Below are 27,795 nucleotides of genomic sequence, written 5' to 3'. Positions count from 1 at the left end.
ACTGATTTTCTTACTGTTCAGCATTTTTCAAAGACAATTGCTGTTTATAAATTTCGACATTGAACGACACCGCGGTCAATTTTTGGATGGCATCACTTATTGTCAAAGTCTTTCTAATATCGTATTTCGTAACAGCGTCGACTGTTTATCGATAATTTTAATCTGTCATCTCTAATATTTGCGACAGCTGATTTATTTTGTTTAATTTTGTTTTTATACCCTGCCCAAGGACGAACCCTATTGTATTTGTTGATAACCGGATCAGATTTAGATATAGCTACCATATATCTTCATTTCGATTTCGGGTTAACAAAATGGCCAATATAAGTCTAAATGACTTTTGGTACATCCCACCGAATTCAGTCTAGAAATCAGTATTTTAAACTTGGTGTAAATCGGTTTAGATATAACTTAGCTCCCAGTTATATGTTTTATCCGATTTGGGGTCTAAAGTCCCTCACAAGCGTAATATGCATTCCACATCAATGATCTTTGGTAGCAGATATCAGATACAGCTCTGAAATATGTGTATAAAATTTTGTCAAGATCGGTTGGATATAGCTCCCATATATATTTTCGACCGATTTCGGGTTAATTGTGTACCAAATGGCCAATATCAGTCCAAAAGTTCTGAATTTTGTTTTGAATTTTGGTACATCCGACCAAATTCAGTCAAGAACCAAGTACAACAAATTTGGTGAAAATCGGTTTAGATATAGCTATAGTTCCCACACATATGTTTCATTCGATTTGGTGTTTAAGTCCCTCACATTCGTAATACACACCCCACAAAAATGATGTTTGGTATCAGATATCAAATGCAGCCCAGAAATGCCTCTGTCAAATTGCATCAAGATCAGTTCAGATTTTGGATATATCTACCATATATACCATCAACCGATTTCGGGTTAATTGTGCACCAAATGACCACTATCAGTCCGGATGACCTTGATTTAGGCACGTCCGACCGAATTCAGTCCAGAAGCAAGTACATCAAATTTGGTGACAATCGGTTCAGATATAGCTATAGCTCCCATATATATGTTTCATACGATTTGGTGTTTAAGTCCCTTACATTCGTAACATGCATTCGACAGTCATAATATTTGGTACCAGATATCTTATAGAGCTCGGAAATAACTCTGCTAAGGAGGAGCGTACCAGCTGAGCGTCGGAAATGATTTGAACTTGGAACTATCACAGACAGTCGTGTCGAAGATTCTGACTGAGACTCTGCATGCCATGGCTTTTTGTAGTGGCTGTTGTACTTGGGCGTCTTTTTTGGAGTAGGCGTGTCTGGTATTGTTTTCAAAGGCATCCTATTATAATTTCACGTAGAACTGATTGCTGTCAAGGTAAAGTCATTTAAAATAAGCATACCAATCTCTGTATTTTCAGTAAATTAACCTTGTCAAATTTCACTGTATACAAAGCACGTTCTCATCTCTGATTGGTGTATATACAATGAATTTATAAATATACACTTGACAAACAGATATTGTCAAATGGATGAATTTTGAAAAATGTAACATACGATTGCTTGACGTTACCTTCTTATTTCTACCATAGAGGATTATGTATTTGTATGCATTGAATCACAGTGGAATAAAGAAGGTAACGTCATCCATCATATGATTCCAAAATTATACTTTTGACATTATCAAAATGTTTATATACAAATACATTGTATATATACAAATCAGAGATGGGAACCTGGGTCTGTTCCAAAAAAAAAGAATGTAAAAGATTTTACTACGATAACCGATTATCCTTTACGATATCGAAAAAACAAATGCAGAAGTAGTAGATCCTTGCAGTTTGCGGAAAAGAGAAGTTAAAATGAGGTTACCTTGATTTTATTGTATCATACATAGAATCAAAATAATCATAATGGACAAAGAAAAAATATGTGTCAATGACCTAGTTCCGAATATTGTAACATTGTCGTTCGTTACCGTCCAATTCATAGAATAAACTCTAATATAATATTTGTCACACCGAGAGTTTCGATAATTTGTTCTTTTTCATTGTAATATGAGGTTTGGGTTAAAAAATCATAATATGGAAATCGATTGTTAGAATCATAGATTAGATAGGGTAAATCATTTTGATTGTATAACAAATTTAGAACATTATCAATAGCTGCAAAATATCGCTGAGAAACAAAACAAATGGGGGATTAGATTATATTTTTATATTGTCGCGATGCCATTGTCACGGTGTGTGCGCCTAATCGCAATGAACTTTTAATACCTCAATATTTCGGGAGTAAGCAAATGCCATAGAGAATACATGGGGGGTATTTGATGCATATCAGTCTAAACAAGTTCAGGTAAACAGTGGAACAAACACCAACTGCCGGTACATACATATCGAAACGAAGACGTCTATATTGGAGAATCCAGAAAATAGTCAAAAATGATGTGCCGAAAAATACAATAGGGGGATAAAAAATGTCAACAAAGTCAAACGCCATAATTTTTACATTTTTTTTTTAATTTCATTGAATGAAAGCAAAATATGTCGGAAATAGCATCAAATTTTAGAATAAGTTTAGATTTGTTCGAATTGGTCACCTTTGGCACGAATTATAGCCTTCCCGGCGAAGCAATTGCTTGAGTTAATCGACACTTCGGTATTTTTAAGTGCCAACCTTTCTTTCCAAAATGCTCCAGACACAGTAGTCCAACGGATTGGTATCCGGAGATTTTGGTGGCCATTGTGCGCTGGAAATGAAGCGAGGAACCTCATTTAGTGGTGCTGAGTCCTGTAGAATGTCCAAGGTCTGCGTGTTAACCCTCTAGGGACCGTTCTCATATATTTTCTTTATAATTCAATTTTGTTATCCCTTTTGAAAAAGTAAAGAGTAACGTTCACATTATCGGTTTTCATTATTACATCATTTCCTTAAAATAGGTGCATTTTTTCAGATATATGGCAATAAAACATAAGTGTAACTGGTAGTCACCGAATTTTTAACAGTGGCATCTTCATTTCAGTTTATAAAAACACAAAACGATTTTGTAATTAATTTCGTGAAATAAATATTCAATTCAATTTTATACCCTCCACCATACTATGGAGGGTATATTCATTTTGTCATTCCGTTTGTAACTCATCGAAATAATGATCTTAGACCCAACAAAGTATATATATTCTTGATCAGCGTAAAATTCTAAGACGATTTAGCCATGTCCGTCTGTCTGTCTGTGTGTCTGTCTGTCCGCCTGTCTGTTGTAATCACGCTATCTTTCGAATGAATTGAGATAGAAGGCTAAAATTTTGCACACATGTCTATTTTGCCAGTAGGCTTAAGTTTAGGTTAAGTTCGTAAATGGGCCATGTAGGTCCACGTTTTCATATAGCCCCCATATAACGGTACCTCCCGATATTCGGTATTTTGATGATTTTAGACACATTATTCACCGGAATTGTTTCATATTTGGCATTTGAAGTTCGAAATGGATACTACAGCCTATATTCGGTATTTTGATGATTTTAGCGTCGTTATTCACCGTAGTAGTTTCAAATTACGTAATGGGAACTACAATCCGTGACAGAAAATTGTCTATGCAGGTCCAGGTCTTTGTATAGGCCCCATATATCAGTACCTCCTTATATTCGGTATTTTGACGATTTTAGGTACAATACTCACCGAAATTGTTTGAGATGTCGTAAGTCGTTAAGTTCGTAATGGAAGCTACAGCTTGTGACAGAAAATTGTCTATGCAGGTCCTGGTCTTCGCATAGGGTCCATATACCAGTACCTCCCTATGTACGGTATTTTGATTATTTTGGCTACATTATTCACCGTTTATTTCAAGTTTCGAATTTGAATATGGTAATGGTTTGTGACAAACAATGCCTATGTAGGTGCACGTCGTACAGGCCCTGATATAACGGCTATATTCGGTATTTTTAAAATGTTAACAGAATTTTTGGCGAATGTTATCTTTTTCGAAAATTTTCAAATTCGTTCTAAATGGTCGAGGGTATTTAAAGTTTGGCCAGGCCTAACTTACTGCTTTTTTACTAGTTTTATGTATTTTGCTGTTATTGTCATATTATCAATATAAAATATGGCAACATTAATTCAGTAAACTTTGCGTTAACAGATAAAAGGAAGATAGCCTGACCTTTTGCTTATCGGACAATTCATATTTAAATGAAACTTGTAATAACGAAAAAATTATTTATTAGTCCTACATAACGATGTTTGTTTATTAGTGGGGTAAGGCAGGGAATACAGGATTGCTCATATTCGGCGGACCCATCTGGCAACGCCATAACTTTTGACAGAGATGTCACATCGCTTAATGACATACCGCGTTTGAAGCGTTAGTCCAAGCAGATTTTTACTATGAACCAATACATGCCACGCGAGCGCTCTGAAATAAAAAATTGCCGTTTTTACGCCACTGAAAATCCTCAAATGCCTCTTCACGACGAAAAAGTCACAGTTCGGTGCGGCGTTAGTGCGAAAACGGTCATTGGGCCGTTTTTCTTCCAAAATGAAAATGGTCATGCTGTTATCATCAATCAGGAGCGTTATCGCGACATGATGACCAATTTTGTGATGCCAATTATTCGTCGAAAGCGAATGAGGCAGTTCTGGTTTCAACAAGACAGCGCTCCACAGCACACAAGTCGCATAACAAAACATGGGTCCGTCGAATATGGGCAACCCTGTACCTAGGTTTCGGAAAGAGCCACCAAATCTCATCAGTTCACTTGTTTTTTGCCTAATTTACCTCCGTTTTGCAGCAACAAAATACTATGGTATCCCGAACAAACAAGCCAACACTGTCCTAGTCATACATAACTTTTAACTGGCCTAAATCTATTACGCCAATAGTATAAAAGCGCTATTCTGTTTGTATATCATGGTGGAATACAGTTGAACGCATCGACACAGCTGATTGGACAATGAACTGTCAAACCAATTATGAAATTGAATATTTTGGATGAAAACCTATTCAAATTCGTTAAAATAGTTTTAAAATGCATATCATAACAACCTCCGATTGGTGTTGTATAAGAAAACAGATAACAATCTTCTTATTTTTGAAAAAAGAAAACATATTAACATTTTGATATATCAAGCGTTGATGCCCCTGGGTTCTTCTACCACGTCGAAGACTTAAAACTGCTTATGTACCCGAACCTTAACGAAGTAGAAAACACTCAAAACATTTCGCTGGGCTTTGACAATTTACCACATGGATGACGTGCTTAAAATTTGTAGACTTGCGTACCTAAAACTCGATAGTAAAAATTGTGGCAACGACAGAAATAAAGCAAAACAAACAAATTAAAACAGCTGACTATATTTTATTGTTCATTTTATTTATTTTGTTTACCACACAGTCATGGGCACAAACACACCAACTAAATGAAGCCCCCAATCCTCCCATTTTATGACTTGCATGACTAACGAAAACAGCTGTTTTGAGTGGAGAATACTTTTTTGGCCATAACAAAATACCACCACGTACTCTGCCATCGAAACGTGAACAAGAGAGAGGAGAGAGATTTTATCTCACAAAATACGAAAGAAACCCTACTCAGCCGCTTATCACATGGTTCTCCCTCGGCCCGGCGACTTCGAATGGAGCCCCATGCATGGTTGCTCCACACACAGTATGGAAAAGAGTTTTAATATAACGAAGAACTGGGTATTCCGACCAGTTGTAGAATAGCCGCGTGCATTGAAACATCGCTTGCAATACAAACTAAATTTGCTTTTAATTGCCCAGCTGTTGTACGTTCAACATCAGCCGTATTAAATAGAGAAGTGTGAGTGTGTGTGAACGACAGAAAAAAATAAACTGAAGAATAAAACAAAAACAAACTTTTGAAGGCAAACCACAATATTTGGCTATTTAGCAAATATTTTCTGACACTGGATATTCTTGGGCTGTATTTTAGCTTCGACAATTGTCTGCTGAGTCCGCCCAGCGTCAGCCTATATGTTTGTTTGCTTTCGAAACATTAACATACTAATTCATGATTAAACATTACAAGGGCATGAAAAAGTGGTGTTGTTTTGTTCCTCAATTTCACTTGCCATAAAAAGAAAGTTATAAAAGTGCCCAATTCCATAGAATAAGTCCACAAGCACTTGAGTTAATTTACGATTGAACTGTGTATGAAACAAACAAGCAGGCAAATCGATTTATCTCAACCATTTGATCTCATACAGTGAACCTACATAACAGCCAGCCAGAGCGGAACATATTGTGCGATTAGTGTTAAGTTCGCACTTCTAGATATCGATTTGTTGTTATTTTCGCGTCTTGGAAAAAATCTCAAAATATATATACATATTTATTTGATGGTCCTACTTTTGTCAATCATTCAACCAGGCAACTTATCCAAAATTAATTATTTACCTGCAGGTAGATAGCTATTCGATTCATTGCCAATAACAACAACAACACAGAGCATCGCAGCAGAACATTGCACCACAGAATCCAACAACGCAAATTGAAAATGTCAATGGTACCAGAACTCACTGAAAGTCAGCAACAAACACTCGCTGAGGTAAGTAATGTCGTCGAATGTGCTGTCATCGACAAGCGCATTTGGAACTAAGTATTTTACATATCGACATGCATACATATCTGAATGTTATATATACATATATTCATTTATTATTCGGAAGTGTTAAAAGATACATACATATGTGCAACTAAATATGTTGTAATTGTAATGTAGGTCAGTATGTGTTTAAAAACAAGGAATACGAGATGTGTTCTGAAAGTTTAGAACGTTGTTTTGGAATGAAATTTACTCAGAATGGCAATCAACTTTTATTTTTAAATATCTAGGTAAGGTTTTTCAAATGTGTTTCATTCCAAAGATAATTTTATACAAATACCACAGAAATGAAATGTTATCGACAAAAATCATTAAACATATAAATTAAATTTTTAATGTAAAACAAAAAAAATAGGAAATTGTTTCCGCCTTATTTTATTTTTGACGCTAAAATACCGAATTTATGAGTAAATTCAAATTTGCGATTATCAAAAATAATCATTAATTCTATTTTTAAATACTACAGGAGAGACAGGTGAACCTCTTTTATAGAACAAGTAGTACTGAATAGCGTTATATTTGTTTCAATATTTGTAAAAAAAATCCTATTTTAAGAAGATATAACCAGAGATTTCATGCTAAGACCATTACACCATTGTGGCGCCCAATGATTGCATAACGACAAAAAGACATCCTGTTATAATAAGAGATTATAGTAAAAGATATATGTAAAGTCGTATTGAGAGTTAATCTTAAGGGGCAATCTGAATATGTGTTTTCTTCCAAACCTTTTACTTTAGGTATAGTACTAGTAGAGAACACCCCAATCAATATTTCTGTCAAATTTTATCCACAATCAGCGAAGAAGTTGGCTTTGTCGTCTCTAGAATTTGAAATGACTTTGCCTTCTTCATTTTACCATGGTCTCACCCTTAAATACATAAAGATAAGAATGCATAAAGGTGAAAATACATAAAACATTTTTTTGACTGGCTTCGGAAAAGAACAAAGGAGCTTAGAGCAAAAACCGAACTAAGTTAACCTAAAACTCTTTTGTTCCCTCACGAAGAAACCAGCCGATAGCTTATGCCAGTCATAAAAGCGTTTTATGTATTCTCACCTTAAGAGCATTTTTTTTGCCATAAGTCATCGGCTGGATTTTTCGTAGAAGAACTTTAGGCTGACCAAATTTAAATTAGGGATCGAAATTAAATTAAATCGCGATACGTTCCTTTGTTTTTATACCCTACACCAGAAGGTGGCCAGGGTATTATGTCTTTGTGCATTTGTTTGTAACAGGCAAAAGGAAACGAGATAGACCCATAGTTCCTTTTGATGATCTGCATAGAATCACATTCTGAGTCGATGTATGCATGTCCGTCCGTCCCTCTGTCCATGTATTTTTGTAAACAAAGTACAGTTCGCATTTATTGCCCTAACCAGATGAAATTTTGCAAAAATCATTTGTTTGGACCAAGGACGTACCCTATTGAAATTGGAGATAATCGGTAAAAATTTAGGGGAAATTTTTGAGGAAATATATCAAATACAGCTCAGAAATGCCTTTGCTAAATTTTATCGAGATGGGTTCGGATTTGGATATATCTCCCATATATAACTTCGTCCGATTTATCTTTTATTGTGCACCAAACGTCTATATTTGCCCAAATGGGATGAAATTTGACACTTACGACCGAATTGAGTCTAGATGCTTGTATGTCAAATTTGGTGAAGATCGGTTCAGATATAGCTATAGCTTCATCCTATTTGTTATATTTGTTACCAACAGCCGTAATAAGCACTCCGTAACAACGATATACAGGGAAATATATGAAATACAGCTCAGAAATATCTTTGCCAAATTTTATCAAGATCGGATCAGATTTGGATATAGCTCCCATATATATCAAATGGGCAATACAAGTCCGAATTTAAGAGATACAAATGCTTCGGCATATTTAGCCTTTTGAACTTTAAATTATAATTATAATCACAGAAAATATACAAAAAATATTTTTTCATAGAACAAGAATTCAGCGCCAGGTATGGAAGGCGATTGTCATTTGGACACAATCCATAGCAATTCGAGTACATTATTTGCGATTTCTCCACTGTTTCTTGCTTAGAATTAGCAATAGCAGCATATTTTAAGATAAAACTACCAATGACGTAGTATGTTGTATTCAATGTTTTCTCAATTCTATTTTCTGTATTTCTTGGTTCTCCTACATGAACTTTATACCATTTCAACTTAGTTTTAAATTCAGAAATGTTTAAACCTCGAAAATGAGTTACAATATGTTACAGTTTTATTAATATCTCAGACATTTAGTTACATATATACATCTCTAATGTGTAAAAACCACCCACTAGGAGTGCTAACGCTGATAGTCTTTTAGGTTCCCTATCCACATTCTACTGGCATCTTGTGTGAAGAGGGTTATATTTATATCAGCGCCATGTTTACATATATAAATATGTATACAAGTATGTGTATGTATGAAACATTACATAGTTAAACGTGGTCATAACAAACCCTTAGTTTAGTCTATTTTTAACGAGAAATGGGAAACATTAAGAATACTGTATACGGCGAACAGCAATATCAATCCTAGGAAGTGTATTTATTATAAGCAAGTCTGATACACAAGTAATTTCAATTTGGCTGAGTGACGAAACTGTGTGCATATTTTTATGTACTCGTTATATTCACTTTGTTGCATTATGCGTTTATACACCCTGAAGTCATTGATAGTAAGCGTAAAGGACAAACTATTAAAAGAACATAGATTACAAATGGAATAAAATTACATAAAGAAATCAAAAATTGTACAAAGCACTGCTTTTTACTCAAGCATGCCTCTTTGGAAACTTTTTATGTCCTCCAGCTTGAACATCCCTAAATATTCGTCGAAGACCCCATAAAGTATATAAATTCTAAGTCGATTTAACGGTGTCTGTCTGTCTGTTGAAATCACAATACACATTATTTGACGTAGAGCTTCACAATTTGGCAGAATAATTTGTATTGTATCTAGGATGATTGGTATTAATAATGAGATATATCGGTCACGTTTTGGTATAGCCGCCTACCGATATTCGGTATTTTGATGATTTTTTGCCACATTTTTCTACGGATTTGTCTAAAAATTAGTATTTGTAGGTCATAATGATTTCCAGCACCGGTGGTAAAACATTTTATATATAGGTCCACGTTTTGGTATAGCCGCTATATAAAGGTACCTCCCGATATTCGGTATTTTGATGATTTTTTGCCATTTTTCACGGATTTTCCTAAAAATTGGTATTTGTGGGTCATAACGGATTCGGTGGCGAAACATTGTATAAATAGGTCCACATTTTGGTATAGCCCCCATATTTCAGTAGCTGACGATATTCGCTATTTTGATGATTTTTGCCCTATTTTCCCACGGATTTGTCTAAAAATCTGTATTTGTAGTTCATAATGAGTTCTAGCCCGGTGGCAGAACATTGAATATTGAAGTCCACGTTTTCCTATAGTGCACATATTACAATACAAATATAAATATACAATTATCTATATAGGTTCCCGTTTTTGTATGGCCCCCATACATATAAAAAAATTTGTTTTCTTTACCCAATGGTGGAGGGTATTAAATGTTTGGCCCGGCCGAACTTAATGTTTTTTACTTGTTTTAAGAAAAACAAGTTAAAAAGCACTAAGTTCGGCCGGGCCGAACTTTTAATACCCTCCACCATTTGCAACGAATTTGGAAATTTTTAAAAAATAAAATCCTTAAAAAATTCTGTTAAAATTTTAAAAATACCGAATATAGCCGTCATATTGGGGTCTATACGACGTGGACATACATAGGCATTGCTTGTCATAAGCCATTACCATATTCAAATTGGAAACTTGAAAAAAGCGGTAAATAATGTAGCTAAAATCATCAAAATATCGTATATAAGGAGGTGCCGTTAAATTGGAGCTGTGCAAAGACCTGGACCAGCATAGACAGTTTTCTGTCACAGGCTGTAGCATCCATTACGAACTTCAAATACCACATTTCAAACAATTTCGGTGGGTATTGTACCTAAAATCGTCAAAATACCGAATATGGGGAGGTACTGATATATGGGGCCTATACGAAGACGTAGACCTGCACAGACAATTTCCTGTCTTAGGGTGTAGTATCCATTTTGAGCTTCAAGTACCAAATTTGAAACAATTCCCGTGAATAATGTCGTTAAAATCACCAAAATACCGAATATCAGGAGGTACCGTTATATGGGGGCTATACGAAAAAATGGACTTGCACAGACAATTTTCTATCTTAGACTGTAGTATTCATTACGAACTTCAAATACCAATTTTCAAACAATTCCGGTGAATAATGTCGCTAAAATCATGAAAATACCGAATATAGGGAGGTACTGATATATGGGGCCTATACGAAGACCTGGACCCGCACAGAAAATTTTCTGTCACAGACTGTAGTTCCTATATCGAACTTCAAATACCAAATTTGAAACAATTCCCGTGAATAATGTCGTTATAATCATCAAAATACTAAATATCGGGAGACAATTTTCTATCTTAGACTGTAGTATGCATTACGAACTTCAAATACCAATTTTGAAACAATTTCGGTGAATAATGTCGCTAAAATCATCAAAATACCGAATATAGGGAGGTACTGATATATGGGGCCTATACGAAGACCTGGACCCGCACAGACAATTTTCTGGCACAGACTGTAGTTCCTATAACGAATTTGAACCAAATTTGAAACAATTCGCGTGAATAATGTCGTTAAAATCATCAAAATACCGAATATAGGGAGGTACCGTTATATGGGGGCTATATGAAAACGTGGACCTACATGGCCCATTTACGAACTTAACCTGCCTACTGGAAAAATAAACATGTGTGCAAAATTTTAGCCATCTATCTCAATTCATTCGAAAGATAGCGTGATTACAACGGACAGACAGACAGACAGACATCGCTAAATCGACTTAGAATTTTACGCTGATCAAGAATATATATACTTTGTTGGGTCTGACATGAGTATTTCGAGGAGTTACAAACGGACTGACAAAGTTAATATACCCTCCATAGTATGGTGGAGGGTATAAAAAGGGGTTTCTAAACGAGTAAATTGTTGTAATGTTTACTAGACAAACTTGAGAGCATAAAAAATAATTCAGGAATCAATGAGAAAATGTTGCTTGTAAGAATTTGCAATCTCTCAATAGCTCAACTGTCAAAATTACTAACTTCACTTGTTTTCAAATATGTGCAATATGTGCAAATAATTGCGTTATCGTACACACCTATTATCTTCAATTTTGCTTCTTATTGTTTTCCGCTAGTATCACGAATGCACGAACAAAGTTATTATACACACAGAAACCGGAGTGTATATCAGAAATCAGATTAACGCTGAAGATCTTGAGATATTCTGAAATTTGCCTAAGTAAAATTTTTTGGATTTAATTAAATTAAATAATAGACAACAGTGCTTGCAGTACTTGTGTTGGGAATGTTAATGAATTTATAAAACAAAATTATTGCAATTTTATTTGAAATTTAATTAATTGCTAAATCAAAGGTTAACTTATTTGGCATTAAATATTATTATTACAAATAATAAAAATTAACACGACGTTCTGGTCGACAAGGTCAAACATTTGATACCCTTAGCCGTAAGAAAAACCAAAAATATATATTTTCGAGAATGAATATTAAATCTATGTGAAACATTATGAAATTAAATGGGACTTAAACTTAGATGAAATATATATAAAGGTACCATTGTAAAGAAACTTGTATTAGAGCAATAGATTTTATCTACAAAAGTATCAAATTTTAATGTAGATAACATTTCTGTATCTTGATGCTTTACAGAGAACATCCACATATTTACAGTTCTGACCACAATTTTTCTTATCTCTTGTGATGACGTATATCGGGCAAATTTAAACCTATATATATTCTACATTTCTTCAACACGAGTAATCGAATTCTTTGTTTCATGCATACCCATATACATACTCTATAAACACATGTGTATGTTTGTATTTATATTTAGGAAGTAATTTAAATTTGACATGTATGACTGTAATAGCCCGCTACTCATGATTAAAAATAAATGCCAATTAAAGTCTTAACAATTCTTCCATTACTTTTTTATTCCCTTTTCACATTTTGCTATTAACACAACATCTCGTTAATGTGTTTTTTTTAGTAAGAAAACAAAACGAATCGTCATTAACTGGGGTTCTAGTAATTGAATAAATACATTTAAGAAGATTTTGTTTTCGTTCAAATATCCAATATTTACACATGTATTGATTCTAAGCTATTTTAAAACCGGTCGTTGGATTATATTTAGTGAATAATGGGTTCTTTTATTTTAAGAATACACTCTATTTTTTTATTTTTCCGTAAAATTAGATTGTTTATATGTGTTTGTATATTTACAAAACGACTTGTTATTGAGCAGCTGGCGTTAGTGGGGAAGTTTTCCCAGTAAGAATTTGTCTCACTCTCCCTCTCATTTTGCCCTCACTTATTGGCCTTATGAATGAGCGAACAGCTTTCAGTAAAATTGTTCAAATTATCGAGGAAACGAACACTCCTTATGTCAACACACCGATATTTTTCTCCTAATAAGAAGAAGCATAAACAATAACAGCTGATACACTCTTCTTCTTCTTCTTTTACAATTTTGGCGGTTGTGAAAAGTTTTTGGTGAAACAGAAGTAAACGAACTTGCAAATTTAAAAATTATTGAAAGCGAAAAAATTATAAATTTGTAAAAGAAAAGTATGAACCAACGAAATTATAAGAGACTTGTCAATTTTACATCGACAGAAAATATTTGTGGCAAAATCCGAGATTTCTACTTTTTTGGAGCACTTAGAATAAGTTGTGTAGTCTGTTGATGTTTCTGGGCATTCCTTTTCCTTACGAAGTTAATGTACAATTTTAAAATTCTCGCGAAACGCAGAGATAAACCCACATTTAGTATTTGGCACTCGATTACCATGAATTTCTATATTCATAGATCGTTCAAAAAGGGAAAAACTGATTGTCACGTTTTTACGCCACTACATGATTTTCTTATACCCTCCACCTTGAAAAGGAGGGTATATTAGCTTTGTATATATATTCATAATCAGCATACAATTCGAAGTCTATTTAACGATGTCCCTCTGTCTTTCCGTCTGTTGAAATCACAATACAGCCCACATTATTTGAGGTTATGTTTCAACAATTTGGCACAACAATTTGTATTGTGTTTAGTTGGTATTGAAAATTATATATACGAGATACGTTTTGGTATAGCCCCCATATAACGGTACCTCCCGATATTCCGTTGTTTTGATGATTTTTGCCACATTTTCCAACGGATTTGTCTAAAAATTGGTATTTGTAGATCATAATGGGTTATAGCTCCGGCGGTGGATTATCAAAATACCTAATATCGATGGATGGTATTTTGCACGGATTTGGTATTAGTATGTCATAATGGTTTCTAGCTGCGGTGGTAGAACATTGAATATCTAGGTCCATGTTTTCATATAGCGCACATATTCGATATTTTGATAATCTTAGTCACTCACGATTTTTTTTTTTCAAAATTTGGCATTTAAGACTCGTATTGGATAACACTTGTTGTAATATAAAGATGTCTATATAGGTACCCGTTTTGGTATGGTCCCACATAACGGCCCCACTCTCTTTATGATTTTTTTATACCCTCCACCATTCTATGGAGGGTATATCAGCTTTGTCATTCCGTTTGTAACTCCTCGAAATATTCACAATAGACCCTACAAAGTATATATATTCTGGATCAGCGTAATTCTAAGACGATCTAGCGACTGTAGGACTGTCTGTCCGTCTGCTGTAATCACGCTATCTTTCGAACGCATGGAGATAGAAGGCTAATATTTAAGTTAAGTTCGTAAATGGGCCATGTCGGTCCACGTTTTCGTATAGCCCCCATATAACGGTACCTCCCGATATTCAGTATTTTGATGATATTAACGACATTGCTCACCTGAATCATTTAAAATTTCGTATTGGAAGATCTTAAAGGGGACTCCAGCCTATCACAAAAAAATTTTGTATTCTGGTCCACGTCTTCGTATAGCCCCCATGTATTACTCACCGTAATTGCTTTAAATTTGGTATTTGAAGTTCGTAATGGATACTACATCCTATGACAGAAAATTGTATGTGCAGGTCCACCTTTTGGTATAACCCCCATATAATGGTAACTCCATATATTCGGTATTTTGATGATTTTGGCTACATTATTGACCGAATTTTTTTCAAAATTCCCCTTTGAATATTCGTCATATACATACGGGTACTGAATTAACTGAATTTTTAACGGATTTTATTTTTTGAAAATTTCCAAATTCGTTCCAAATGGTGGAGGGTATTCAAAGCTCGGCCCGGCCGAATTTACAGTTTTTTTAATTGTTTTTATCTTATAATCATAAAAAAAAACATTTTTTTTACTTTTCTCACGATTTTAATGGTAATAATGGGCTGGTTTAGAGTGAATATTGTTCTAATAACACATTTATACGTGCGAAGGCAACAAAATCGTTATTCTCTTATAATTTTTTAAAATTTTTTATTTATGGATTTTTGTAAAAATTCCTAGATGCTGCAAAATCTAATTAATACCACCTTTGAAACCGGTTATAAATTTCCAGTCTAATAGGACAGTCTATAATTTATTGGATTGTCACATTTTGAAAAAAAAAAACATAATTCCTGTAATTTAGCTATGAATTGCATTTATTTATTCCGATATTATCAGTGCGTTTTAATAAAATTAAAATTCTCTACCAAGTCAATTACACTTCGAATCCAAGTGCACGAACCCTGATTCATATTGGCACTTGTTTTCATTTTGACTTTGTTTATTTTGGTTTTTTTGTTTTTCTCGCCATAATACCTATTTATTTTGTGAAAATTTTACCAGTCATTGCACGTTTTTTCAAATAACCACCCCAACACCCAATCGCCTCCAATTGTTCATTCATGCAAAAAATGATTCGAGAAAAAACGTATTTCTGAAACTAGTAACGGCTAAAAAACTAATATTCCTCAATGCCGGTAATACTAGACCATTTGGGGGGTTTTAAAATTCGTTCACGGAAGTAAACATTTTATTGTTGTTGTTTTTTTTTTTGTTTGTTCGAATGTATGTGATGGCCGCTGCGCTTAATGATAGATTGTTTGTTGTTATCTATTTAATGGCTAAAATCGACGTTTCTCCAAATTGTTGAAAATCCGTTTTAAAAATTCATAACATAACACAGACAGATATTTTTGACTATACCCAGCCATACATAAGCGTTTAATGGTGTGTGCGTGTTTTTGGCTATTCTGCTTGGCCGCCAAAGAAGAGACCTCGCTATTGAAAACAAAAACACCAATATCACAACAAATAACCATACCATAGTTTGGCCATAATACGCCATAGCCAACAACAACACTTTAAGTTATTTCTAACTATTTTCTTGTGAGAATGATGTCGAATCAAACAATATATGAATAAAATGCCCTAGACCCACCATTGTTATCTTAAATATACACTCTAGAGTATTTAAATATGTACAAAAGGCAGACAATTTAAGTTGCGAAGATTTAAGTCGTTATTTTTAAAGAAAATTTTTCTTAGATCAGATGTAAAAATGTTATTGTACCTCCCCACTGTGGGAAAGGATCGTATATTATATTTGTCACGTTTATGACGTATACCTTTGAAATTTGGCACAAACGTTTATATGTGACAAGGATAGTTGGTATATCGGTCCACATTTTCCTATAACCCCTATATAACGGTGCCTCTAGATATTTAGCTTTTTGAGGATTTAAGCCACATTTTCTATCGGATTTGTCTAAAATTTAGTATTTATACCCTACACCACATAGTGGTAAGGGTATTATGTCTTTGTGCATTTGTTTGTAACATGGAAAAGGAAGCGAAATAGACCCATAGTTACTTTTGAGGATCTCCATAGAATCACTTTCTGAGTTGATTTATGCATGTCAGTCCGTCTGTCCGTCCGTCTGTCCATGTATTCTTTTGAACAAAATGCAGGTCGCATTTATTATCCGATTGAGATGAAATTTTGTACAAATCATTTGTTTGGCCCAAGGACGAACACTATTGAAATTGGAGATAATCGGTAAAAATTTAGTTATAGCTCCCATACATATCTTCGTCCGATTTGTCTTTTATTGTGCACCAAACGTGTAATATCAGCCCGAATAGTATGGAATTTTGCACATACAACCAAATTAGGCCTGAAAATAAGTATGCCAAATTTGATCAAAATCGGTTCGGATATAGCTATAGCTCCCATATATATGTTTCATCCGATTTGTTATTTTTGTCCTCCGCAGCCATAATATGCACTCTGTAACTACAATATTTGGGGAAAAATACAGCTCAGAAATACATTTGCTAAATTTTATCGAGATCGGTTCAGATTTGGATATAGCTCCCATATACTAAATTAGCAAAGTGGTGTAGGGTAGCATAAAGTCGGCCCCGCCCGACTTTAGGACTTTCTTTACTGGTTTTAGTTCTTAATGTGTGTCAGAACATATAACAGTACCAACCAATATTCGGGTTTTTGATGATTCCAACCATATTTTTCCACGAAATTGTTTCAAATTTGGTATTTAAGATTGTCTATATAGGCTCCCTTTTAAGTTTTACCCACATATACCGGGTTACAACCATTTTATGATATTTTGAAAAGTTTAACTTCATTCTCTAACCGATCTTTTTGGTATTTTCTGAATGAAGTCAAACATTTTCCAATACTGAATCCAGGTCCCCTCATTTATAATTTTTATACCCATACATACATAGTATGGAGGGTATATTGAGAATTCTAAGACGTTTTAGCCCTTGCCGTCCGTCTGTCTGTTGTAATCACGCTAGAGTCAGAAACGGATAAAAATAGGAAGCAAACATTTTGCACAGATCAGTCTTCACCCCCTGGAAGAGAAATGTTTATGTAGGTCCACGATATCGTATAGTCCACATACAACAGTACCTCCCACCCCCAAATTGTTACGATTTTAGGGACATTATTCACCGAAGTTGTTTCCAATTTCGTATTTAGAATTCGTAATTGGAACTACAGCCTATGACAAAAAATTGTGTATGCAGGCCCACGTCTTCGTATAGCTTTCATATAAGGGTACCTCCCAATATTCGGTATTTTGATGATTTTACCGACATTATTCACCGGAGTTGTTTCAAATTTCGTATTTAGAGTTCGTAATGGGAACTACAGTCTGTGCCAGAAAATTGTCTATGCAGATCCAGGTCTTCGTAAAGGCCCCATATATCAGAACGTCCACATATTCGGTATTTTGATGATTTAAGGTACATTATTCACTTGATTTTTTTCATGTTTCGTATTTGAATATTATAATGGCTTACGACAAAGAAACCAGTAGTGACTTCTATATCAAATTTCAGCTCTATCCCCTCACCAAATTCCAAATTTAGTACGCATATCCAAAACAATCTACATCTTCCTCGAACACATCAACTGTAATCAAAAATTTGTACATACTTTTCAAACAATAATATTATGCATTTGCAAAAACTCCGCCAGATAGCAACAGAGATCTCAATACCAAATTTCGGGATTCCAGCTCTATCCCTTCACCCAATAGCAAATGTAGTACCACTTAGTACTTTCCGAACAATTGTAGTACACATTTCCAAAACCACCTCCATATCTTAATCCCATGATACCAACAGAGACCTCATGATTAAATTTCGGGATACCAGCTCTATACCTACAATCAATACCAAATGAGTACTATTTAGTATTGTTCGTACTATGGTTTTGGGAATGTGTACTATACATTACCAAAACCACCTCCATATCTCAATTCCAGATACCAACAGTTTTGAGAATTTCAGCTCTATCCCTTAATATAGTACCGTAAAATATAGTACCGTAATTCTCGCCAAATCCCAACACACAAATATCTAACTTCAGAATTTTAACTCCATCCCTTCACCCAATACCAAATATAGCACTTATCGTCCAATTTTCACATTTCCGAAACCATATCCATATGTACAACATTCGTCCTAATACCAAATTTCAGATTTTAAGCACGATCTGTTCACTCAATACCAAATTGTACCAAAAATAGTATTTTTCGTGCATTTGTAGTACACATTTCCAAAACCACCACCTATTTATCACAAATCTACTACCAACAGGGAGCCTAATACAAAATTTTAAAATTCAATCTTCATCCGTTCACCCTAAACCTGTCTGTTCCAAATTTAGTAATAATACCAAATTGTACCATTTTATAAGTTTAGTACCATTTGAGAACTATTCGTAACAATAAAGTTCGAAAGCCTTTTGGTACATCTATCAGTGACTTTTATTCCAAATTTTAGAGTTCTAGCTCATTCCAAAGTATTAAATATTTACTACACTTTAGTATTTTTCGTATCCTATTACAACGAATTTCCAAAAACCCAGCTTTATCACTGACGTTCTCGTAAAATTTTAAGAATCTATCTAAAAAGCTACTAAATTGGAAATTTTTCCTTTTTTGACTCATTTTCCTTTCTTTATTTTCAATAAAATACAAAGTCGAACGGACTTTGACACCCTTAAGTATCCCCACATCTTGTATTGAACTTGTAAACAATTAAACTCTATGAGTAATATTATTGCTTAAGTATTTTAGTTGCAATTATTTAAAATACCATTGGAATGAATCACTACTTTACAGCCACATGTAAAATAGAGCATTCTAATTGGAATAACAATTTTTCACCCTTCAAAATATTAATTAATACTCCAAGCAATTACAATGAGCAATATTTTGTAAAAAGTACTGCATTCAAGAATTTGCCGTAGTTTTATGATATCATAGCAAAAGTTCAAAGTTCACTCACACTTAACATCTGAGTCTACAGTTCTCCCCCATATCGTTATTCACTCGTTATTTTCATCATGACTATATAGAATACTATAATTTAAAGTTATTTACATACAAATAAAACTTAAACTGGTTTTGATTCTCAATTACCTGGGGATGAGAGGCTACATAGGTCAACTGAGAAATGTAAAAAAAACAACAAACATTGGCTTGCTTATAATAGGTATGCCTTTTTATTTCACTGGTAAGATTTGCTCAGTTATTTATTTTGAAAGGGTTAAAGAGAATTTTTTCTTTCGTGCAGAAGAAGATAAAAGAAAATTTTCGTAAACAACATGGTATAAGAATATACCCTCTGTAGCCATAAGACTATCATTTGATACGGCCAAAACGTGCATAATCGAAATACGGTTATAGACCCTAGATCTCTTTGGAATCCTTTTCCCGTCCGTCTGTGTGACTCTCGAAGGTAGTATCAGATTCGATCCAAATTTGGCACATCATAATTTTAATGTCAAACTTAGATCGAGTTCGGAGATGGGCAATGTCGGTCCCCTCCTTCTGGTACCTCCCTCGCAATAGTCAAAAATTTGCAAATCCAATATTTTGTATCAGTGCTACGTCGGGTGCGAAAATGGACAATATAGGTCCACTCCATCAAGTATCTACCCCACAAATGGTCAAACTTTTGAATAATCATTACTCTTATAAAACGTGAAATAAAGGTCCTGTTGCGCAAAATTGCGCACATCCCTATATTTCTGCGATTATTAATTAATTATACTTCTTATAAAATGTGAAATAAGCAGGCGATTTACTCAAAACTTCACACATTCAAATATTTCTTCTAACCCAAGACCTGATGTGAAGATAGTAGATATCGGCCCACTTCTTCTGGTACCCCAACAACGGTTAAAATTTTGAATAACTATACAGCTTAAAAAACGGGAAAATAGCATCCGATTTCTTTCAACCTCAGTATATCCCAATATTTCTATTTTTACAAGATCTGATGTGAGTATGGAATATATCGACCCACTGCTTCCTGTTTACCCCACAAAGGGGTCAACATTTTGAATAACCAAAATGCTCATAAAATGCGACATAAGCTTCTGATTCTCTTCAAATTTGACGCATACCAATATTTCTTCCAGCACAAGTTCTCTTATGAAGATAATAGACATCGGTCCACTCCTTTTTGTACCTCCCCCACAACGGGTTAACATTTTGAATAACTTAAAAGCTCATAAAACCGGAAATAAGCAGCAGATCCAATTCAAACACGGCCCATATCAACACAAGATCTAGTGGAAATATGGAATATATCGGACGATTCCTGCTGGATAAACGATAAATGCGAAAAAAAGTCAGCGATTCTCAATGTTTGACTAAACTCGAGATCTAATGTGAATATCAAGCCCACAAGGAGTTAAAATTTTAAATAAGTCAAGTGTGCACAATGCATTGACATTAGTTCATGTGTGAATATGGAACACATCGACGTACCTCCCCCAGAAAGAGTAAAATATTAATATTTCTGTAAACCATAAATATAATGTAAATATGGAATATGTTGGTCCACTACTTCTGGTATCTCCCCCACAAAATAAAAAAAATGCCTGTCAATTAATTCCACAAATCTTTAAATAGTTAATTATTGCACATCTCACTATTTATATATACAGGGTGAGATAAAAAAACTGCAACAAAATCAAACGCCATAATTTACATTTTTTCGAATTGGTCATCTTTGGCACGAATAATGGCCTTCAAATGACCAGTAAAACCGTCACACGCTGCCCGAATGATGGTCTGCGGTATTTTGGCCCATTCCCGGCTAAGCGTTTGTTTGACAATTTGGTATTTTTTAGTGCCAACCTTGCTTTCCAAAATACTCCAGATACAATAGTCCAACGGATTCGTATCCGGAGATTTTGATGGTCATTTTGCGCTGGAAATGAAGCGAGGAAACTCATTTTGTAACCATTCTTGGGTGGCGCCGAGTTCTGTTGGAATGTCCAAGGTCTGCGGCCAAAATGTTTGCTTGCACAAGGCTTTGATATTTTGATATTTTCACTATTCTGATGCCACGGTCGATTAATACGAGCGGAGAACGAACATCGGCTGTTATGGCGGCCCACACCATCACCATGGCCGGCGCTGGAGTTCTGGTGGCCAACCAAAGGTGCATATTTTCAGCTGACCTCTTTGGCAAGTAAACACGATAATTTTGTTTGTTTACAAATTGCTGGATAACGAATGTTTTTTCATTGGAGAAAACCAAATTGGGCAGTTCACCACTTTCGGCCAAGCGAAGCAACTCTTTAGCTCTTTTGAGTCTATTTTCTTTCTGTTGCGGTTTAAGTTCATGCACTTTTTGGAATTTCAATGGCTTTACCCCGAGCTCAGCTCACGAGCCATTTTTCAGCCACTGCGACGCGGGTTTCGATCAAGTCGCTTCCATATTTTTCGAACCATTTCTGCTGGTGTTGCTGTTTTCTTCCGTCGACTTCCTTGACGTTGGGCTACGCTATCAGCATCACGGTAACTAGCGATGGTACGAAACACAAAAGATTTATTCAGATTTAAATGATGGAGTGCTCTGACGATAGCCACTTGTGGTTTTCAAGCCAAATATAAAGGAATCACACTATCATGCTTAAATTCCATCACGAATAACTTTTTGTTCTGGAAAATTCTCACTAAAATGCTTTTGTACGCTTGTAAACAATATATTAAGCTGTCACTGGAATAATTTTAAAAGCTGTCGGACGAGTGGTTTTTGTAAAGGTTTTCATAAAATATATATTTATTTTTTTATTGTAACAATTTCAACTTTGTACATTTCAAGATAATTTATGATGTTCCGCAGAAATTAGGCACAGATTTTCTCGTTTTATTGACGTCAAATATTACATTACGTCAAAAACATTTGAAAAAATATTTTTAAAAAATCGGAATAATAATATTGTACATGTACATACACACAGCAAACAATCGTTTTCCGGTAACAATTACTCAATAACTTGTTCTGAGAGAATTTTCTTTTATGTGCAAATATTGCAAAAAGTCATTAAAACATTTAAATAATACACAACATGCGTTATATTTTTAAAATTTTGAAAAGCTGTATTAAAATTTGTATTATTATTATCTGAAAAATAATTAAATTAAAGTAAATTATCGCCTGAATTCCTAGCTAGATGCTAATCCTAAATAATTTCCACTGAGAAAATTTTCCCAAAAAGTATTTGCAAACTCTCAGTTACTTAACTGCCAAGACTGCTGTTCTTTTTACTCGTTCACATTTGCTAGTTTATCGAACAACATTTTTCGAAAACTTATACAAATTATTGGGTTTTTGTACACACCTAATAGCAAACCACTCATTGTTTCTGTGGGAAAGTGTAAGGCTACGGTTAAACCTTGAACACATTGTATAGATTTAATTAGAAACTTCAACTTTTATCAAGATATTTACCTAGACTTTGTATGAGTTATTTATCTGGTCAGAAGCCCTTCGTACGTTAAATTCTCATTGAATAACCGGTTTTATAATCTTCTAATCAGAATTACTCGATCATTTTATGAAGCAAAATATTTTTATATTTTACACTAGATTTTAAAATCTGTTCGTTTCAATTAATTATTATTGAATATTCGCTAAACGTGTGTTGGTGTTAAAAATGAAATATCGAAACGCCTCCAATAATACTGTGCAACAGTAGCTATGTACGATAACTTTTCCAGTAAAAATTACTCATTGAAATTATTGAAAAAAGTTATTTAACAACATTCAATAAATTTTAACAAAGAACAGCTGTTTCGAAAATTTTTGAATTTTTATAGTGCGAAATCTGTTATCTTCATTCGATCTCATTAACTGACATTATATACAAACTATTGCGTTATCTCATAGAAAGTTTCCATTTGATGTGGGTTTTGAGCTCTCAGGCTAACATTTAGGAGACCAACCAATATATGGAATAGACTTTGACTAAAAAAAACATAACTTCGACATGAATATCAGATGGGAGATTCCAATTTTTTTTTAAATCGAAATATTGTTGAAACCATTTCGATAGGGAAGGCGGTGCAACATACAGAAAATAAACTTTTTCAAGCAAAATTATCAGATTATGTATAAAAATTGACCTTTTCGAAGGGAGCTGCGGTAGCCTGGGGCTACATGGGTGTAGTACGGGGTATTTGACGGTACGTTAATAAGAATACACCTTTAGTAGTTTGGTTAGGCATATAAAGATTCTAAAACTTGAGTAGTATCGGAAACCAAATATTAATATCTTGAAAATGTGATAATATAATATTTATGCCGGCAAGCAAGAACCACAAGTATAATTAATTTAAATAGCAAGGGAAAAATGTAATAAAGCAAGTAAAAAAGCAGTAAGTTCGGCCGGACCGAACTGTGAATGCCCTCCACCAAAAGGAACGAATTAAAAAAAAAACGTTAAGGATTCTGTAAAGTATTAAGAATGCAGAATATTGTTAGTCACCGTTATATTGAGGTCTATACGAGAACGTGGATGTGAAAGTTGAAACAATTCCGGTGAGATGAAAAAACTGGAACCAACTTCCGACTGCTGTCATTTCTAAGCCACTCGTCCGACAGCTGTTAAAATTATTTCAGAGACAAGAGTACAAAAGCATTATTGTTAGAATTTTCCAGAAAAAAAAGTTATTCGTGATGGAATTAAAGCGTGAAAGAGTGATTTCTTTATATTTGGCTGGAAAACCTCAAGTGGCTATCGCTAGAGCACTCCAGCATTTAAATATGAATAAATCTTTTGTGTCTCGTACCAATGCTCGTTACCGTGCTACTGGTAGCGTAGCCCGACGTCAAGGAGGTGGACGGAAGAAAACAACAACATCAGCAGAAATGGTTCGAAAAGTAAAGAAGCGACTTGGTCAAAACCCGCGTCGCAGTGGCCGAAAAATGGCTCGTGAGCTGAACATATCGCAATATTCCATTCAGCAAATATTAAAAAATTAGCTCGGGGTAAAGGCTTTGAAATTCCAAATAGTGCAAGAACTTACACCGCAACAGAAAGAAACTGTTGTCCAGCAGTTCAGCAGGTCAGCTGAAAATGTGCACCTTCGGTTGGCCACCAGAACTCAAGCGCCGGCCATGGTGATGGTGTGGGCCGCCATAACAGCCGATGGTCGCTCTCCGCTCGTATTAATCGATCGTGGCATTAGAATAAATGCCGAATATTATCGCGAAAATATTCTGGATGGTGTATTAAAGCCTTGTTCATGCAAACATTTTGGCCGCAGACCTTGAACATTCCAACAGGACTCGGCGCAACCCAAAAATGGTTACAAAATGGGATTCCTCGCTTCATTTCCAGCGCACAATGGTCACTAAAATCTCCGGATACCAGTCAGTTGGACTATTTTGTCTGGAGTATTTTGGAAAGCTAGGTTAACACTAAATAATACCAAAGTGTCGATCACCTCAAGGTAACCAATTCGAGCAAATCTCAACTTATTCTAGAATTTGATGCTATTTCCGACATTTTTTGCTTTCATTTAATAAAATTTAAAAAAAAATTTAAAGATTATGGCGTTTAAATTTGTTCCAGTTTTTTTTAACTCTCCCTGTAATGTCGCAAAAACATCAAAATACCGAATATAGGTAGGTACCGTTATACGGGGACGGTAATTTTCTGTCACAGATTGTAGTACCCGTTACGCAGCGCAAGTACGAAATTTGAAACACTTTCGGTGAATAATGTACCTAAAATCATCAAAGTACCGAATATAGGAAGGTACAGTTTTATGATGGCTATAACTAAACGTGGACCTATATAGCCCATGTTAATACCAAATGTCCTGCGGACCAAACACACATCTGAGTAAAATTGTATCAATCTACTTCAATTCTTTCGACATAGAATTTTATGCTAATCAATAATATATATACTTGGTGGGGTCTAAAATATATATTTCAAGGTGTTACAAACGTAATGAGATATACCCTCCATACTATGGTGGAGGATATAAAAATAAGATTACTCCCTAATACTTATAGCTTTAACCACCGGAATATATACGAAAGCGTAAAAAACTGTTAACCCTTTGTGTCTAATACGGCCATTCCTATTATTTTACTGCAGAGGGTGGTTCCCATTAAAAATCAGATAGTCCAATTAAAGGCAAATCACGTATATGTCTTTGGCTGGTTATGAGATTTTAATTTTCAGATAAACTTTACATAGCTTTAAACACTGTTTTAGCCCTGATCATTTCAATGTATTCAAACACACAATTCATGTGTCAATATCATTTAAATGCTTAGACATATTCAAATATGCAATGGTGTTGAAAATCACAAACTAATAAAAAAAGTTATGGTTTTTTATTAACTCGCAGAAAATCAAAGCAGAAGAAACCAAAGGTCTTTTTAACTTTTTTGTGCAACCAACGTTCTTAGTAAGACGAGGTTACTAGATCACACCTAGATAATGACCTGACCATCAAACAGTCGCGTAAAGTTACCTAGTCAGCACTTTGTGGCGGAAATGACCATTCAAAATGAATAGTTTTGTTTTGACTTTGTATTTTTTAATTTTAAATGAAACTACCAAACGAATAATAGCCTTAAATTCATGGGATTTGCAGGGCTGGTAAAACATTTTTGTTTTGTATTTTTTCTTCTTAAAATTATACGAAACATAATCACTTGGTTTTTGGAACTATGTTGAAATTGAATTTTTTTTATCGAAATTTGGCACAACGATTTTATGTTTTTAATATTGTAATTTGTTATTATGTTTTGTCGTTTCTTTTTTCTTTCTCATTTTCGCTTTCTATTGCTGTGGCCAAATTACTGCTTGCTGTTGGCAGATATTTCACAATAAACCTCCGTTGCAGCAAAAGAAACATAGTTTATTTTCTTATTTAGTTTTTTTTTTTTTGCTTACAAAAACTATGTATTAAATTAAAAATTTTATGCATTTTAAAATACACAATTCACATGTTGTGGTATTTTCTGTGCTCAGTTCCAATTCCGAGTGAAAGCTTGTCACACAAATTGCATTAATGTTTTTATTTTTTCGCAATAATCTTTGATTGATTGTTGCATAATTTCTTTTGATACAAGATACAAATCTATTTTTGTCATCAAAAATTCACGCTTAAAATACGTTTTCAATCGTACGTGGTGCCTCCCAAAATCTATTAAAAAATATTATTGAGCATCATTTTTGGCCCACAAACAACTATATAGCCAATTTCTTCTATTTTAAGAAAACATTGAATACCCTCCACCATTAACTAAAAAAAACATTTAAAAAAAAAGTATCTGGATTCAAACGTGTTCCTCTTTAATCTACAAATATCAGTGTAGTCGGCTGGATAATTCAGTTAAAGCTTTCAAAAAACAATAAAGTGGTTGAAGCCGCTAGAAAATGTTGCTTAAATCGTCAAAATACGTGCACTATAGGAAAACGTAGACCTACATATTCAAAGCTTTGACACCGGAGGTAAAACATATTACGAACTACAAATACCAATTTTTAGACAAATCGGAGGCTAAATGTAACTAGAACCATCAAAATACCAAATATCGGGAGATACCATTATATGAGGGCCATAGTAAAACGTGAACCTACTTACCCGATGTTATGCTACCAGAGGTAGAACCCCTTTAAAAACTATTTATATTAAATTTGGAACAATTCCGTGGAGTAATGTGGCTAAAACCATTAAAATACCGAATACAGGGAAGTACCGTTATAGGGGAGCTATACCAAAACCTTGACCGATATATCTCATTCTCAATACCAGCCATTCTAGACATAATACAAATTATTGGGCCTAATTTAAAACAAGTTAAAAAGCAGGAAGTTCGGCCGTGCCGAACTTTGAATACTCTCCACCATTTGGAACGAATTTGGAATTTTTCAAAAAATAAAATCCATAAAAAAATTCTGTTAAAATTTTAAAAATACCGAAAATAGCTGTTATATTGGGGCCTATACGACGTGGACCCCAACATACATAGGCATTGTTTGTCATAAGCCATTACCATATTCAAATTCGAAATTTGAAATAAACGGTGAAAAATATAGCTAAAATCATCAAAATATCGTATATAGGGAGGAACCGTTATATAGAGCTGTGCGAAGACCTGGACCACAGGCTGTAGCATCCATTACGAACTTCAAATACCAAATTTGAAACAATTCCGTCGACTAATGTCGCTAAAATCATCAAAATACCGAATATTGGGAGGTACCGTTATATGGGAGCTATACGAAGACGTGGACCTGCAC

The 27,795-nt window shown here is 34.4% G+C and overlaps 1 protein-coding gene across 1 annotated transcript in view; it reads left to right on the top strand.

The window, feature by feature from the left end:
• Nucleotides 1-5,638: 5,638 nt before the first annotated feature.
• Nucleotides 5,639-27,795, top strand: part of LOC101892804 (SEC14-like protein 2) — a 27,039-nt gene continuing 4,882 nt past the window's right edge. Inside the window, exons 1-2 of the mRNA XM_005186163.4 lie at nucleotides 5,639-5,796; nucleotides 6,399-6,543. Of these exons, the coding sequence (XP_005186220.1) occupies nucleotides 6,493-6,543 (51 nt within the window). The 5' untranslated portion in view covers nucleotides 5,639-5,796; nucleotides 6,399-6,492. The remainder of the gene's footprint in view (nucleotides 5,797-6,398; nucleotides 6,544-27,795) is intronic.

This window comes from Musca domestica, unplaced genomic scaffold, assembly GCF_030504385.1.
Source record: "Musca domestica strain aabys unplaced genomic scaffold, Musca_domestica.polishedcontigs.V.1.1 9, whole genome shotgun sequence".
In the NCBI taxonomy this organism is placed as follows: Eukaryota; Metazoa; Arthropoda; class Insecta; order Diptera; family Muscidae; genus Musca; species Musca domestica.
Note: the sequence above shows the minus strand (reverse complement) of the source record. Positions and strands in the feature narration are given on the sequence as shown.